This window comes from Oryctolagus cuniculus, chromosome 6 (genome assembly GCF_964237555.1).
Source record: "Oryctolagus cuniculus chromosome 6, mOryCun1.1, whole genome shotgun sequence".
Taxonomy (NCBI): Eukaryota; Metazoa; Chordata; class Mammalia; order Lagomorpha; family Leporidae; genus Oryctolagus; species Oryctolagus cuniculus.
In genome coordinates, this window is record NC_091437.1 from 79,742,309 (window position 1) to 79,760,140 (window position 17,832).

The following is a 17,832-nucleotide window of genomic DNA, read 5'->3' on the forward strand; positions in this document are numbered from 1 at the left end:
TTAACTTTACAAGAAACAAATTGATCCAAAGTATCTCAGCATTTCATATTCTCTCTTGATAAGCATGAGAGTTCTAGTTGATCTACATCTTTACCAAGGTTGAGATTTTCATTGTTTTTAGTCTTTTTTAAATAGTGCTCTATCTTTTTGTGGTTTTAATTTGCATTTCTGGAATGAATAATGATACAGAGTATCATTTCCTGTTCTCTTTTATTCTGCTAACATGGTGAATTAATTTCTGGATGTTAAAACATTTGAATTCATTGAAAAATCTCAAAAGCTTCTATTTTCTTAACAATAATTTTGTTAAAAATATTTTCATTTATGCTCTTGAGATTTATGGCTCCGTAGTTCTCTTATACCATTTTTTTTCTGGTGTTGGTACTAGAGTTATCCTCTTCTCAAGCAATGAGTTGAGTTTGTGCAGGACTGTACTATCTTTTTTAAAAAAAGATTTGATGGAAAACACATTTGGACCTAAAGTTCTTTGTGAAGAAATGTCTTAAACCAAAATCATTTATTATTTTTTTAGAACATACAAGATTACTCAAATTTTCTGTTTATTTTATATCTCATAGTTATTTCATTTTTTCATGACACTATTTGCCCACTGCCTGCATTCTGTTTTTCTCTGGTTCCATCAACCAGTTGTTCAAATTTGGACCTAATATGAGTATAAGTATTAAGGAGGCTACTAGAATTTTTTAAATTCACCTTTTTTCTTCTATAATATTTCTGAGAAAGATGGGTTAGGTGCCCTACAAGTTTCTGAAATCTTCTGTCCCACTTGTCTCTTGGTTTCTACTTTATAAAGATTATGACAAGAAGTTTAGTACATTGTTTGTTCTTTTTTCCCTCATTTTAATTTTTCATATTCATTTTGTTAGTTTTTCTGTGATCTGTCTTCATTTCACCAAAGTTTTATGTTAAGAATGTTCTGATTGTTTTCTTTTTAAGTAGTTGGCCTATTATCCCAGATAAATTATAAGATAAAGGAGAACAAAGACATCATCTTACATTTTTTTTTCTTCTATTTTCCAATGATACTGGAAACCTAGTAAAGACTTAGTGACTTGTTACATTTTGGTTGTTTGATGTGTTAGTTATAAACTAAAAATGAATCATGATACATGATCTTTAGATCCTACTATAGTTTTTATAGTATTCCCTTGTAAAGCTAAAGTTTTAGCCAGTGCCGCGGCTCACTAGGCTAAGCTTCCACCTGTGGCAGAGGCACCCCGGGTTCTAGTCCCAATCAGGGTGCCAGATTCTGTCCCAGTTGCTCCTCTTCCAGTCCAGCTCTCTGCTGTGGCCCAGGAAGGCAGTGGAGGATGACCCAAGTGCTTGGGCCGTGTACCCTCATGGGAGATCAGGAGGAAGCACCTGGCTCCTGGCTTTGGATTGGTGCAGCGCGCCAGCTGTATCAGCCATTTAGGGGGTGAACCAATGGAAGAAAGACCTTTCTCTCTGTCTCTCTCTCTCACTGTCTAACACTGCCTGTCCAAAAAAAAAAAAAAAAAAAAGCCTAAAGTTTTAATGAATTTAATGATTCAGAGAGGTGCAAAACCTGTAGTAAACAGGCATTGTATTTCATTGTTTTCATTTCTATTTCTATTCCTACATGTTTCATCCTTTTCCTTCTTGATTGTTGGAAAATGTAATTTCTTTTCCTATTGATTTTGACCTTGCACTTTTAGCAAGTATTGATTTTGCCCTGAACTATTTTGCTGCATTTCTAAGAGAGGAGAATTTGAAGAGCTTTGTTTCATTTTATTCAAAAAACCCCTACATACCAGTTATTCTATAGAAAACAGCTGAATTTTTTCTAGCTCTCTAGTTTATAAGTGCAATTTAGTTGCTTCTGCTTTTGTTAACAATGACTTATCATTCTCCACTGATTTTTAAAAATGTGTTTTTACTTACTGATTGCCTACCAAGATTATTTGGCATCCTACTATGCTTTTTATGATGTGTTGTAGAAATTAAAAATTTTTTGTTTTAATGTAGATTTTTACAATCCTGTATTAATTTAACATATACCATGTAAGTAAATTTTAAATCTAGACTTTGATTATTTATTTGAATAATGAAATTGGCAAATGTACTTTAACTCAAATTTGGGAGAGACAAAATCACAATCTAATAAGTGGACTCTCTTAAGTCAATTGTTTTGACTTTTGTTGCTTTCTATTCTTCTTTTGTGTAGTCTTAAATGTGCTCCTTAATTTCTCATTACTTCACTTCTCTTAGAGATGAACTTTTTGATGTTTACCCCAAAGAAACTTAGCAAAATTAAATTGAAATCATAGGAAATTATATCACTATTAATGCATTATAATGTTTTGTCAATTCCTTGATATTCACAAGGAATCATTTATTTTCTGATACTGCCTTTATTTGTTGTTGGTCAGCACAAAATTACTCTGATTTTTTAAGTTATTTCACATATTAATTTGTGATACAATAAAAAAAGAAAGAAGTAATTTGTACCAAATGTTTCTCAAAGTCTTTCTAGCTCATCTGATTCTAAATTACAGTCTTATATGAGTTATTACATATTTTAAATTTTATTATATGTGCTGCCAAATCAAGGAGAATTTTTATTTTTTTTTTAAGATTTGTTTTATTTAATGAAAGGCAGAGTTACAGGAAGAGAGAGAGAGAGAGAGAGAGAGAGAAAGAGAGATCTTCTATTTGCTACTAGTCCACTCCCCAAATGTCCGCAATAGCTGGGCTGGGCCAGGCCAAAGCAGAATCCAGGAACTTCATCTGGGTTTCCCACATGATTGAAGGGTCTTTTCCCAGGCACATTAGCAGGATTGGAAATCGAGCAACCGGGACTTGAACTGGTGCCCACGTGAGATGTTAGCATTGCAGGAGGTAGCCTAACCTGTTATACCACAATACCAGCCCCTACATAATTTTTAATTTTAGAAAAATCAAAACGAATACACATATTACATGTTATACCTAAGAATACTGCAGACCTTTTGTCAAAATATGGGGAGTTTTAGATAAATTATGTAGTGACTCTGTATCTCTAGGCAGGACCAATTGTAATAGGACAAGGATGTCTCTCTACATTTATTCTTAAAGATCCTGTGGGGAATGTTTTCATAGTCACATTAAAACACATAGTAATTTTGTTGAGTACTTAGGAAATCAAGTCTTAAATATGAAACAGTTAAACTCTATGGCATTTTTCCTGGGAGGATCAAGAAGAGTAAGTTATGCCTATTTCAACTCTCCTAGCTTTATGATGGATAACATGCTGTCTCTGTCTTCCATTTCTTTAAGTTGTCATAATGCTGTTTGTTATTTCTGCTTCTATAGGTGATAACTGGAGGGTTTCCATAATCACCAGTGACTTGCCAAATGCAGGGACTACTTCACAGATTTATATTGTACTGTATGGACAACTCAGAAGTTCAGCTCCCATATATCTTTATGGAACAGATGGGGCTCAATTTCAGGATGGTCATGAAGACAATTTTACTGTAAGTAGTAAAGCATGCTAATATAAGTGATACAGCTAGAAGGTACCTTAGAATAAATGCAGCCTATCAAATTGAGCTCTTCTTATTATAACACAATTTGCTCTGTAGAATATCAATCATATGTAATCCATAACAGTTTTTTAATATGTCAGATTTTTTATCAAGCAGATTTGACATAAGTAAGTCTCTGTATGGGAAGTGATGATAGGTAGAGGAAAATACTAGATGGTCAACATTCATTGATTTTATATGTGTGGCTATCAGTAGCAAGAGCTTATGTCTTTCTGACTGCAGCTAAGTCTCAAAGTGAAGGTCAAAAGAACCGAAATTATGAAAAAGAAGAGCTACGAAGTTGTAATAAGGTATTAGTTTTGATCAAGTTGTTAGGCAATGGCTAGAGACATTGAGATTGGGATCCAGAAACAGAGGCAGAAAAGATGAAGCAGAGCAAACCAGTGCTATGTTGTTAAAGTCAGAAATATTAACAAAGCCAAGATTTGAAGTGGGCCCAGACCATAGCATTTTATAAGTGCTTAGTAATGTCTATTGAATGATTATCTGCATGTGTCTAACAGCTGGTTTTATTGTGTCAATAAAATCACAGCCAGGAAAGACTGTTTTGAACTTTCTTAAATAATTACAGTATGCTCTCCATGGACTTTTGGGTGTTTGGTAAGTTACAGCCTGTTTACATAGTCCACGTATTACACAGAAGAGGTTGAATCATTTGAAACCAGTGTTCCCATTAGATTAGTTTGAATTAACCTTTAAACATGTGAGTTAATATGTAAAGAAACTAATTTTTTGAGTTGATAGTCACTATAAATAAAAAAGATGTCATTATTTTACATGTTTAGAAATAATTTTAGAAATAACTATACCCAAAATAGAGCTATTTTTGTTTTATTTTGCTGTTTTATTTTTCATGTTTGCTTTTAAATAAAATAATACATTACAAAATTTTTAGAGCCAAATAATTTTAAATATGCAATATAAAAGGAGCACTGTTACTCCCTCTTTCCCATTTCCCATTTCCTTCTGTGATAAGAAACTGTTTTCATAATTTGATACTTTTTTTCTGAGTGATGTTACCCATCTACAGTTAAGTTCATTTTGTTTTCTTGTGGTCCTTTGCTTGATCTATGGCTCTGCTACATTGATCTCTTGCTTACAGAGGAGTTGGCTTCATTAGGTTTAATAATTTTCTGTCAATTTTGGCCATAGTTTCATTTGTTCTGATGAATTGTTTTCTTAAAAAAGTCCTGAGGCAAATTCTTGTTTTCCCGTAGTCTTTCCTTTTTCCTCATACTTTTGTTGTAGAGATCTTTTCTTTTTCATTTTTTTTAAAAAAGTGGGTAAATTGCACGCCTGGGGAACAAGACTTTAACATATGGGCTTTTTGATTACATTGAATATCTGAATGATAGCACCTTGTCTTGCTCCTGATTTTAAGGCAAGCTCTCAGTCTTTGACTTTTGAGTATGATGTCTGTGAGCTTTCATAAATGTGCTTCTGCATGTTCTATTCCTATTATTTTTGAAAATTTTTGTCTTGAGAATACGTTGGAATTTGTCAAAACAATTTTTTGAATCCATTGAGATGATGATACCTTTTTTTCTCCCTTCATTGTGTATATATGATGTGTTGGCATTGATTTTTTGTGTAAACCCAAATTCCATTCATGGGATAATTCTCTTTTGGCTGTGGTATATAATTCTTTTAACATGCTTCTGGATTGAACTTGCTAGTGTGGTTGAAGAATTTTACATAATTATTTAAATAGGATATTGGTTTATAGTTTTCTTTTTTCTTAACTTTTATTTAATAAATATAAATTTTCAAAGCGCAACTTTTGGATTATAGCAGCTTTTTCCCCCTATAACCACCCTCCCACCCGCAACCATCCCATCTCCCACTCCCTCTCCGATCCCATTGACATCAAGATTCATCTTCAACCATCTTTATATACAGAACATAGATTTAGGATATACTAAGTAAAGCATTCAACAATTTGCACCCACAAGGAAACAAAAAGTATAAAGTACTGTTTGAGTACTAGTTATAACGTTAATTCACATAGTACAACACACCAAGGACAGAGGTCCTACATAGGTAGTAACTGCACAGAGACTCCTGTTGTTGACTTAACAATTGACACTCTTATATATGATGTCAGTAATCATCTGAGGCTCCTGTCATGAGCCTCCAAGGCTGTGGAAGCCTCCCGAGTTGTCCAACTCTGATCTTATTAGATAAGGCTGTTGTCAAATTGCAAGTTCTCTCCTCCTTTCAGAGAAAGGTACCTCCTTCTTTGATGGCCCGTACTTTCTGCTGGGATCTCACTCACGGAGATCTTTCATTTAGCACTTTTTTTTCCCCAGAGTGTCTTGACTTTCTATGCCTGAAATACTTTCAAGGGCTTTTTAGCCAGATTAGAATCCCTTAAGGGTTGATTCTGAGGCCAGAGTGCTGTTTAGGACATCTGCCATTCTATGAGTCTGCTGTGTATCCCGCTTCCCGTGTTGGATCGTTCTCTCCTTTTTAATTTTATCAGTTAGTATTAGCAGACACTAGTTATTTTTATGTGATCCCTTTGACACTTAATCCTATCATTATGATCAATTATGAACTGAAACTGATCACTTTGACTATTGAGATGGCATTTGTACATGCCATCTTGATGGGATTGTATTGGAATCCCCTGGCACGTTTCTAACTCTACCATTAGGGGTAAGTCCGAGTGAGCATGTGCCGAACTGTACATCTCCTCCCTCTCTTATTCCCACTATTATATTTAACAGGGATAACTTTTCAGTAAAATTTAAACACCTAAGAATAATTGTGTGTTAATTAAAGAGTTCAACCAATGGTATGAAGTAGAACAAAAAATACTAAAAGGAATAAAATAGTAAGATGTTCCTTGACAGTCAGGACGAGGGCTGATCAAGACATTGTTTCTCATAGTGTCCATTTCACTACAACAGGTTTCCTTTGAGGTGCTCAGTTAGTTGTCACTGATCAGGGAGAACATATGATATTTGTCCCTTTGGGACTGGCTTATTTCACTCAGCATGATGTTTTCCAGATTCCTCCATTTTGTTGCAATGACCAGATTTCATTTTTTTTTACTGCTGTATAGTATTCTATAGAGTACATATCCCATAATTTCTTTATCCAGTCTTCTGTTCATGGGCATTTAGGTTGATTCCATGTCTTAGCTGTTATGAATTGAGCTGCAGTAAACACTGAGCTGCAGACAGCTCTTTTATTTGCTAATTCAATTTTCTTTGGGTAAATACCAAGGAGTGGGATGGCTGGGTTGAATGGTAGGGCTATGTTCAGGTTTCTGAGGAATCTCCAAACTGACTCCATAGTGGCTTTAGCAGTTTGCATTCTTACCAACAGTGAGTTAGTGTCCCTTTTTCCCCACACCCTCACCAACATCTGTTGTTAGTTGATTTCTGTATGTAAACCATTCTAACTGGGGTGAGGTGAAACCTCATTGTGTTTTTGATTTGCATTTCCCTGATGGCTCCTGATCCTGAACATTTTTTTCATGTGTCTGTTGGCCATTTGGAATTCCTCTTTTGAAAAATGTCTTTTGAGGTCCTTGGCCTATCTCTGAAGTGGGTGGTTTGTTTCGTTGTTGGGGAGTTTCTTGATCTCTTTGTAGATTCTGGTTATTAATCCTTTATCTGTTGCATAGTTTGCAAATATTTTTTCCCATTCTGTCGGTTGCCTCTTCACTTTCCTGAGAGAGTGAGAGAGCAAGATATTCCATATGCTGGTTCACTCCCCAGATGACTGCAATGGCTGGAGCTGTGCTGATCTGAAGCCAGGAGTCAGGAGCTTCTTCCGGGTCTCCCAGCGTGGGTACAGTGGCCCAAGGACTTGGGCCATCTTCTACTGCTTTCCCAGGCCACAGCAGAGAGCTGGATCAGAAGTGGAGCAGCCAGGACTGGAACCAGCACCCATATGGGATGCCAGCACTACAGGCGGTAGCTTTCCCCACTGTGCCACAGTGCTGGACCCCTATTGTGGTTTTGATTTGCATTTCTCTGAAGGTTAGCAGTCCTGAACAATTTTTTTTTTCATGTGTGTGTTGGCCATTTGGATTTCCTCTTTTGAAAAGTGTCTGTTTAAATCCTTTGCTCATTTCTTCACTGGGTTTTTTATTTTGTTGTTGTTGAGTTTCTTGACCTCTTTATATATTCTGATTTTAAATCCTTTATCAATTGTATAGTTTGCAAATATTTTCACCCATTCTATTGGTTGCCTCTTCACTTTGCTGATTGTTTCTTCTGCAGTACAGAAGCTTCTGAATTTCATGTAATCCCATTTGTTGATTTTGACTTCGATTGGCTGTGCCTTTGGGGTCTTTTCCAAGATGTCGTTGCCTATGCCAATGTCTCGCAGAGTTTCCCCTGTTCTCTAATAATTTGATGGCATCAGGTCATATATTTATGTCTTTAGCCCATTTTGAGTTGATTTTTGTGTAAGGTGTAAGGTAGGGGTCTTGGTTTATACTTCTGTATGTGGAGATCCAGTTTTCCCAGGACCATTTGTTGAAGAGCCTGTCCTTGCTCTAGGGATTGATTTTAGCACCACTGTAAAAGATAAATTGGTTATTGATGAATAGATTGATTTCTGGATTTTCTATTCCATTCAATTGGTTTATCCTTCTATTTTTGTACCAATACTAGGTTGTTTTGATGATAATTACCCTGTAGTGTGTCTTGACATCTGGTATTGTGATGCCACCAGTTTTGTTTTTGTTGTATAAGATTTCTTTAGCTATTTGGGATCTCCTGTGCTTCCGTATGAATCTCAGTATCATTTTTTCTATATTTGAGAAGCACGTCATTTGCATTTTGATTTGTATTGCATTGAATATGTAAAATTCTTTCCTTAGAGTGGATATTTTGATGATACTGATTCTTCCAATTTATGAACCTGGAAGATTTTTTCATTGTTTATGCCTTCTTCTATCTTTCTTTAATGTTTTATAATCATCCTCTTAGAGATATTTGACATTTTGGTTAAATTTATTCCAAGTTATTTGTTTTTTTTTTTTTTTTTTTTTTTTTTTTGTAGCTATTGTGAATGGGATTGATAAGTTCTTCCTCAGATGTAGCATTGTCTGTGTATACAAAGGCTGTTGATTGTGTATTGATTTTATATTCTTTTTTTTTAACTATTTAATGAATATAAATTTCCAAAGTTTATCCCATTCAATAGGATCCTGGCCATGGGTTTGTCATAAATTGCATTGTGTTGTGGAATATTCCTTATATACCCAATTTGCTTAGAATTTTCATCATGAAAGGTGTTGTATTTTATCAAATGCTTTCTCTTCATCTATAGAGATAATCATATGATTTTTGTTCTTTAATTGTTAATGTGGGGAATCACATTGATTGATTTGTGAATATTGAACCAACACTGCATATCAGGGATATTTCCTTCTGATATGTTGTTTGATTTGATGGCTGTTATTTTGTTGAGGATTTTTGTGTCTATCTTCATCAGGGACATATGTCTGTAGTTCTCTTTCTTTCTCATATCTTTTCAGGTTTAGGAATTAAGATGATGCTGCCTTCGTAGAAGGAGTTTGAGAGGATTCCCTCCTTTTCAATTGTTTTGAATAGCTTGAGAATAATTGGAGTTAGCTCTTCTTTAAATATGTGGTGGCTCTCATCCATGTACTAACCAGGTCTGACCCTGCTTAGCTTCTGAGATCAAATGAGATCTGGCATGTTCACGATGGTATGGCTTAAGCTGGATGGTAAAAATACCATCTTAAATGTTGAAATGATCATATGTATAGGATTAAGGGTATGGTAATAATAATAGAAAGAATAAAGGAGGGAAGACTCCAACATGGGAAACAGTCTACATAGCAGACTCAAAGAATGACGTTCTCTTTAAATAGTACCATTACCTCACAATCACCCCTTAAGGCATTCTGGTCTGACTGGAAATCCCATGAGAGCATTTCAGGCATGGAAAGCCAAGACACTGTGGCACAAAATGTCCTACATGAAGGATCTCAGTGAGTGAGACCCCAGTGGAAAGATGTGTTCATCAAAGAAGGAGGTACTTTAATCTGAAGGGAGGAGGGAAATTCCACTTTCCTTGTGGCCTTGTCTAAATACTGACAGAGTTTGTGGATTCAAAAAGCTTCCATAGCCTAGGCAGCTCATGTCAAGATCCCTGGGTGATCACTGAACTCATCCATAAGAGTGTTAATTGTTGAATTCCCAACAGGAGTCACTGTGCACTAACTTCCCATGCAGGAACTCTGTCCTCAAAGAGTTGTATTATATCTTTGTCTAAGTGATCCCAAAAGATGTATCATTTTTGGTTGCTTCTTTTAAGTTAATTAAGTTTCTAAAAAAAAAAGTGAAATGAACTTCAAGATGCAATGACTTTTAACAACCCTTGTTTCATCTGTTGAAGAGCAGAATTTTTTTGTTTGTTTTGATTTTTTTTCTGTGCAAATTTTTGAACTCTTTACTAAGTAAAGAGTTCTTCTGTTTATAAAGTTAACTGAAAATGGATCTTAGTGGAGAATGGGATTGGGAATGGGCTTAGGGAGAAGGAGGAGTGTTGGGAGAGTAGGTGGGATGGTGAATATGGTGGGAATGATCACTATATTCCTAAAGTTGTATTTATGAGATGCATAAAGTCTATATTCCTTAAATAAAAGGGTTTTTTTTGGGGGGAAATGTCTGGTAGAATTTATTAGTGAAGCCATCTTTTCATGGGCTTTTTGAGAGGGTATTTATTACTGTTTGGATTGCTGTATTGATTATTGGTCTCTTTAGGTTTTCTGAGTCTTAATTGCTCATTTTAGGTAGGTCATATGAGTTCAGGAATCAGTCCATTTATTCTAGGTTTTGTGGTTTGTTGGCATTCAGCTCTTTATAGTAATTTCTGATGATTCTTTTTATTTCTGTGGCATCTGTTGTTACATTTCCTTTTTCATTCTAATGTTATTAATTTGTGTCTTCTCTCTCCTTTGTTTGTTTGTTTTTTAAACTTTTATTTAATGAATATAAATTTCCAAAGTACAGCTTATGGATTACAATGGCTTCCCCCCCATAACGTCCCTCCCATCTGCAACCCTCCCCTTTCCCACTACCTCTCCCCTTCCATTCACATCAAGATACATTTTCGTTTCTCTTTATATACAGAAGATCAGTTTAGTATACATTAAGTAAAGATTTCAACAGTTTGCTCCCACACAGAAACATAAAGTGAAAAATACTGTTTGAGTACTAGTTATAGCATTAAATCTCAATGTACAGCATACTAAGGACAAAGATCCTACACTGACTCTGATAATTTTTAGACAAGGCCATGGTCAAGTGGAAGTTCTTTCCTCCCTTCAGAGAAAGGTACCTCCTTTTTTGATGACCCGTTCTTCCACTGGGATCTCACTCACGGAGATTTTAGGGTTTTTTTTTTTTTTTTTTTTTCCCCAGAGTGTCTTGGCTTTCCATGCCTGAAATACTCTCATGGGCTTTTCAGCCAGATCCGCATGCCTTAAGGGCTGATTCTGAGGCCAGAGTGCTGTTTAGGACATTTGCCATTCTATGGGTCTGCTGTGTATCTCATTTCCCATGTTGGATCATTCTCTCCCTTTTTGATTCTATCAGCTAGTATTTGCAGACACTATTCTTGTTTATGTGATCCCTTTGGTTCTTAGTCCTATCATAATGATCAATTGTGAACAGAAATTGATCACTGGGACTAGTGAGATGGCATTGGTACATGCCACCTTGATGGGATTGAATTGGAATCCCCTGGTATGTTTCTAACTCTACCGTTTGAGGTAAGTCAGCTTGAGCATGTCCCGAATTGCACATCTCTTCCCTCTCTAATTCCCACTCTTATATTTAACAGTGATCACTTTTCAGTTCAGTTTCAGCACTTAAGAAGAATTGTGTATTGATTACAGTATTCAACCAAAAGTATTAAGTAGAACAAACAAAAAAAATACTAAGAGGGATAAGATATTAAGCTGCTCATCAACAGTCAGGGTGAGGGCTGATCAAGTCACCGTTTCTCATAGTGTTCATTTCACTTTAACAGGTTTCCTTTTTGGTGCTCAGTGAGTTGTCACCTATCAGGGAGAACAAGTGGTATTTGTCCCTTTGGGTTTGGCTTATTTCACTCAGCATAATGTTTTCCAAATTCCTAACAGGGATCACTTTTCAGTTAAAATTTAAACACCTAAGAATAATTGTGTGTTAATTAAGAGTTCAACCCATGGTACTAGAACAAAAAAAAATACTAAAATGGATAAAGTATTACATTGTACATCAACCGTCAGGACAAGAGCTGATCAAGTCACTGTTTCTCATAATGTCCATTTCACTTCAACAGGTTTCCCCTTTGGTGCTCAGTTAGTTGTCACCGATCAGGGAGAACACATGATATTTGTCCCTTTGGGACTGGCTTAGTTCACTCAGCATGATGTTTTCCAAATTCCTCCATCTTGTTGCAAATGACCGGGTTTCATTGTTTTTGACTGCTGTATAGTATTCTATAGAGTACATGTCCCATAATTTCTTTATCCAGTCCACTGTTGATGGGCATTTGGGTTGGTTCCAGGTCTTAGCTTTTGTGAATTGAGCTGCAATAAACATTAATGTGCAGACAGATTTTTTGTTTGCCAATTTCATTTCCTTTGGGTAAATTCCAAGGAGTGGGATGGCTGGGTTGCATGGTAGGGTTATATTCAGACCAATATCCCTGATGAACATAGATGCAAAAATCCTCAATAAAATACTTTCCAATAGAATGCAACAACACATCAGAAAGATCATCCACCCAGACCAAATGGGATTTATCCTGGTATGCAGGGATGGTGTAATGTGTGCAAAACAATCAATGTGTACACCACATTAACAGACTGCAGAAGAAAAACCATATGATTATCTCAATAGACGCCGAGAAAGCATTTGATAAAATACAACACCCTTTCATGATGAAAACTCTAAGCAAACTGGGTATGGAAGGAACATTCCTCAATACAATCAAAGAATTTATGAAAAACCCACAGCCAACATCCTATTGAATGGGGAAAAGTTGGAAGCATTTCCACTGAGATCTGGTACCAGACATGGATGCCCACTCTCACCACTGCTATTCAATATAGTTTGGAAGTTCTAGCCAGACCTATTAGGCAAGAAAAAGAAATTAAAGGGATACAAATCGGAAGGAAGAAGTCAAACTATCCCTCTTTGCAGATGACATGATTCTTTATTTAGGGGACCCAAAGAACTCTACTAAGAAATTATTGGAACTCATAGAAGATTTTGGCAAAGTAGCAGGGTATAAAATCAATGCACAAAAATCAACAGCCTTTGTATACACAGGCAATGCCACGGCTGAGGAAGAACTTCTAAGATCAATCCCATTCACAATAGCTACAAAAACAATCAAATACCTTGGAATAAACTTAACCAAGGACGTTAAAGATCTCTACGATGAAAATTACAAAATCTTAAAGAAAGAAATAGAAGAAGATATCAAGAAATGGAAAAATCTTCCATGCTCATGGATTGGAAGAATCAATATCATCAAAATGTCCATTCTCCCAAAAGCAATTTATAGATTCAGTGCAATCCCAATCAAGATACCGAAGACCTTCTTCTCAGATCTGGAAAAAATGATGCTGAAATTCATATGGAGACACAGGAGACCTCGAATAACTAAAGCAATCTTGTACAACAAAAACAAAGCTGGAGGCATCACAATATCAGATTTCAGGACATACTACATGGTAGTTGTAATCAAAACAGCATGGTACTGGTACAGAAACAGATGGATAGACCAATGGAACAGAATTGAAACACCAGAAATCAACCCAAACATCTACAGCCAACTTATATTTGATCAAGGATCCAAAACCAATCCCTGGAGTAAGGACAGTCTATTCAATAAATGGTGCTGGGAAAATTGGATTTCTACATGCAGAACCATGAAGCAAGACCCCTACCTTTTTTTGTTTTTTAGGACCAAAGGTGTGTCAATTTTGTTTATGTTTTCAAAAAAACCAGCTCTTCATTTTGCTTATCTTTTGTATCTTTTTGTTTCAATTTTGTTTATGTCTTTTCTGAGTTTAATTTTTTCTTTTCTGCTACTAGCTTTGGGTTTGGTCTGCTGTTGTTTTTCTAGATCCTTGAGATGCATTGGTAGCTAATTTTTTTTATGCCTTTCTAATTTCTTGATGTAGGCACTGATTTCTATAAACTTTCTTTTTAGCACCGCTTTTGCTGTATCCCATAAGTTTTGATATGTTGTATTGTCATCTTCATTTGTCTCCAGAAATGTTTTGATTTCTCTTGATTTCTTCAATGACCCACTGTTTGTTCAGAGGTATGTTGTTCATTCTCCATGTATTTGCATATATTCTAGAGATTCCTGAGTTGTTGATTACCAACTTCCTTCCATTGTGGTCAGAGAAAATGCATGATATGATTTTGATTTTTTTGAATTTGTTGAGACTTGTTTCATGGCCTACCATCTGTTCAATCCTAAAGAATGTTCTATGCATTGTGAAAAGAATATCTATACTGCAGCTGTAGGAGAGAAAGCTCTGTAGATATCTGTTGGGTCCTTTTAGTCAATTAACCCTCTTTTTTCCTTGCTTATTTTCTTTCTGGTTGATCTGTCCGTTGTTGAAAGCGGGGTATTGAAGTCTCCCATTACTATTGTATTAGGGTCTATGTCTCTCTCTTAAGTCACTTGACATTTCTGTTAAATAGTCAGGTGCCCTGTAATTAGGTGCATATATGTTTATAAGTTACATCATCCTGTTGAATTGATCCCTTAATCATTACATAGTGCCTTTCTTTGTCTCTTTTAAATTTTTGTGTTGAAGTCCATTTTGCCTGATATTACGATGACTACACTAGCTCTTTTTTGGTTTCTGTTAGCATGGAGTATCTTTTTCCATCCTTTCACCTTCAGTCTGCAAGTATCTTTGTTGGTGAGATGTATTTATTGTAAGCAGGATATAGATGGGTTTTGTTTTTTAATCTATTCAGCCAGTCTGTGTCTTTTATCTGGAGAGTTGAGGCCATTTAAATTCAAATTGACTATGGATAAGTAATGACTTTGTCCTGCCATTTTTCCGTAAATATTCCTATTTTTTACTTTGATTTTCCTTGTACTTTTACTGGGAGATTTTCTGCCTTCACTTTGTTTCATAGTGATGAACCTGTTTCTGTATTTCTTTGTATGGCACATCCTTAAGCATCTTTTCTAAGGGTGGATCAGTGGTGACAAATTCTTCCAATTTCTGTTTGTTATGGAATTTCTGTTTGTTATTTCATCTTCATTCCTAAATGAGAGCTTTGTGGAGTACAGTATTCTGGGTTGATAGTTATTTTCTCTTAAGACTTGTCATGTATCTCACCATTCTCTCCTAGTCTGTAGAGTTTCTGATGAGAAGTCTGCTGTGAGTCTAATTGGAGAGCTTCTGAAAGTAATCTGCCATTTCTCTTGTGCACATTTTAGAATCTTTTCTTTATGTTTTACTGTGGAGAATTTGACTATCATGTGTCATTGTGATGATCTTTTCTATTCATATCTATTGGGAGTTCTGTATGCTTCCTGTACTTGAATGTTCCTTCTTTCTCCAAATTAGGGATTTTTTCCTGTTATTATTTCACTGAAAAGCCCTTCTAATCCTTGCTCTCTTTCCATGCCTTCATGGACTCCTAAGACCAATATGTTGGGTCATTTGATAGTATCCTGTAGATATCCAACAGTGCTTTTTAGTTTTCTAATTTCTTCCCTCTTGTTTTTGGTCTGACCAAAATTTCCAGAGATTTATATTCTAGCTCAGATATTCTTTCTTCTGCCTCACAAACTCTGTTGTTAAGACTTTCCATTGCATTTTTATTTCTTCTATTGAATCCTTCATTTCCAATATTTCATTTTATTTCTCTTTTAGATCTCAATTTCCAGGAAAAAATTTTTATTCATGTCATATATAACTTTTTATTTAGTTCATAAATTTGCTCCTGATTGCTTTTGAGTAATATGATGATTAGTTTTTTGAATTCCATTTCTGGCATTTCCTCAATCTCTTTATTTTCACCTTCTAATATTGAAATGCTGTAATGTTCCTTTGTGGGGCTCACAGTGTCTTCCTTTTTCTTACTCCTTGAATTTTTACCTTTTTTTCCCCCAGCATTTGCAGATTTTTTTTTCTCTGAATGCTTTTATCTTTCGTCTGTGTCACTGTGGCTTAGTGGAATGTCTACACTTTAAGTGAATTCCAAGAGGTGTGCGCTGGGTGTGGCCAGGGTGCTCTGTACAGTATTCCAGCATGGGGCTTCTATTCAGGCTAAGACCCTAGTTGGGCATGGTAGCTCTCCTTTGGATAGCTGGATGGAGAGGAGTGGTCACCTCTGTTGGTCGGCAATGAGCTATTATAGGCAACCCAGGAGCTCAGAGAGTGTGGTGGGGTACACTGTGGTTGCCCAGAACCTAGCAACACCCTGCCTCCTCTTATGGAGTCACTGTTTTCTCAGACTTAGCTCCCAGAGCTCTCTGGGTTATGGGGTGCCAGTGAGGCCTCTTCACCCTGTTAGGAAGTCCTGACTATAAGGAAACTAAGGTGTTCCCAGAGCCGCTGTCTGTGTGTGGTCCTCCCAACCTGATTTGGTGTCTGTGGGGAAGCTGGGTTTTTCTTTCTGGTTAAGTCTGTTGTTCACAGGCTCACAAAGTACCCACCTGCTGCAGTCCCACTCACTTCTCAGTAGTGCTGGGAAGGTAGGAGATTCCCACAGATGGCATTTCTCCTCCCCTCCCGTTGGACTGGCACAGTGTAGCTGTTGCAGAGGAGGAAGGAATTCTCTCTCTCTCTCTTTTTTTGTTTTCTTGACAGGCAGAGTGGACAGTGAGAGAGAGAGACAGAGAGAAAGGTCTTCCTTTTCCAGTGGTTCACCCCGCATTGGCCGCTGCGGCCGGTGCGCTGCGGCTGGCGCACTGCGCTGATCTGAAGCAAGGAGCCAGGTGCTTCTCCTGGTCTCCCATGCGGGTGCAGGGCCCAAGGACTTGGGCCATCCTCTGTCGCTCCCCGTCTTCGTGGAGGAACGACACTAAACCCTGCCTAGGCTTCATATCTGAGTCACGGCACCATTATGTCGCTCCCCCTCTTCGTGGAGGAACGACACAGGACCCTGCGCTGTTCTTTCGTCTGCTCGGCCCTTCCCGGGTTTGCTGCTGGTTCTTCCCGGGTTGGCTACTGTCCCTTCCACCTCCGTGGAAGGGCGGTTCCCCCTGGCCACTTTCCCCACTTCCGCAGGGGAGCGGCACACCGCCGGCCGGCTCTCTCGGGGGCTGCACAGGTGTTCCTCTTAGATGTTCCTGGTGCATGTTGTCTCTCTCCTCCTTTATAGTCCTCTTCCACCAATCCCAACTCTGCTACCCACACGCCGAGTACGCTGCTCTCCTCCAATCAGGAGTAGGTCCTACAGTTTATTGGTTGAACTGGAGGCAGCTGTATAGAAGCTGTTTCTCCCTTCTCAGCGCCATATTGTGGGAGAGCAGATGCATAGAATAAGTCTTAATTCCAGTGACTTAGTCTAGTCCGAGTTGCTCCCAGTTGCTCCCCACAATCCTCCACTGCCCTCCCGGGCCACAGCAGAGAGCTGGACTGGAGGAGGAGCAACTGGGACAGAATCCCGCACCAACCGGGACTAGAACCCGGGGTGCCGGCGCCGTAGGCGGAGGATTAGCTTAGTGAGCCGTGGCGCTGGCCAGGAATTCTTTTGAATTGTGTCTCTTGCTGACCAGGTGGAGGATGACCCTTCTTATTGCTGAGCATGCAAATGGGAGTTAAGGTGGCAACTGCTTGCCTGTGTCCAAAAATGGCGTGAGCCCTCCTCCTGATGTCTGCAGGTATCTGCTGTATAAGGGAGGGGGAAGGGAGAGAGATGTGATGCTTTTTCTTTTTTTCCCCAGCCTCTGGTTCCTCCTTCACCTGTTGTCTTAGCGGGTCTGCGTGGAACTCTAAAGGCAGTTCACCAAGCTCTCCCTTCTGCTGTATCAACGGTGCTGTGGGCCCATGGATTCCCTTCTCACCTGGTTTGCCGAGCAGGCATCTTCCTCCCCAGATCCAAGCTTTTGTTGTCTTTTGTCATGTATTTGCTTATTCGGTGTGGGTCTGGACCATTTCTACTGCTTTTGCAGTGTCTCCTATTGTGGTTCTCCCACAGCTTTATCCTAAGAGTTTACTTTCTCTTCTTTTCTAAATATTAATTTTTGGGGCTGGCGAGTTAAACCATCACCTGTGGTGCCGGCATCCCAT

The 17,832-nt window shown here is 37.7% G+C and overlaps 1 protein-coding gene across 1 annotated transcript in view; it reads left to right on the top strand.

Annotated features, from left to right (window-relative positions):
• RP1 (RP1 axonemal microtubule associated) overlaps positions 1–17,832 on the top strand; it is a 315,423-nt gene that overhangs the window by 47,606 nt on the left and 249,985 nt on the right. The window contains exon 4 of the mRNA XM_017341307.3: positions 3,334–3,497. Within this exon, the coding sequence (XP_017196796.3) occupies positions 3,334–3,497 (164 nt within the window). The remainder of the gene's footprint in view (positions 1–3,333; positions 3,498–17,832) is intronic.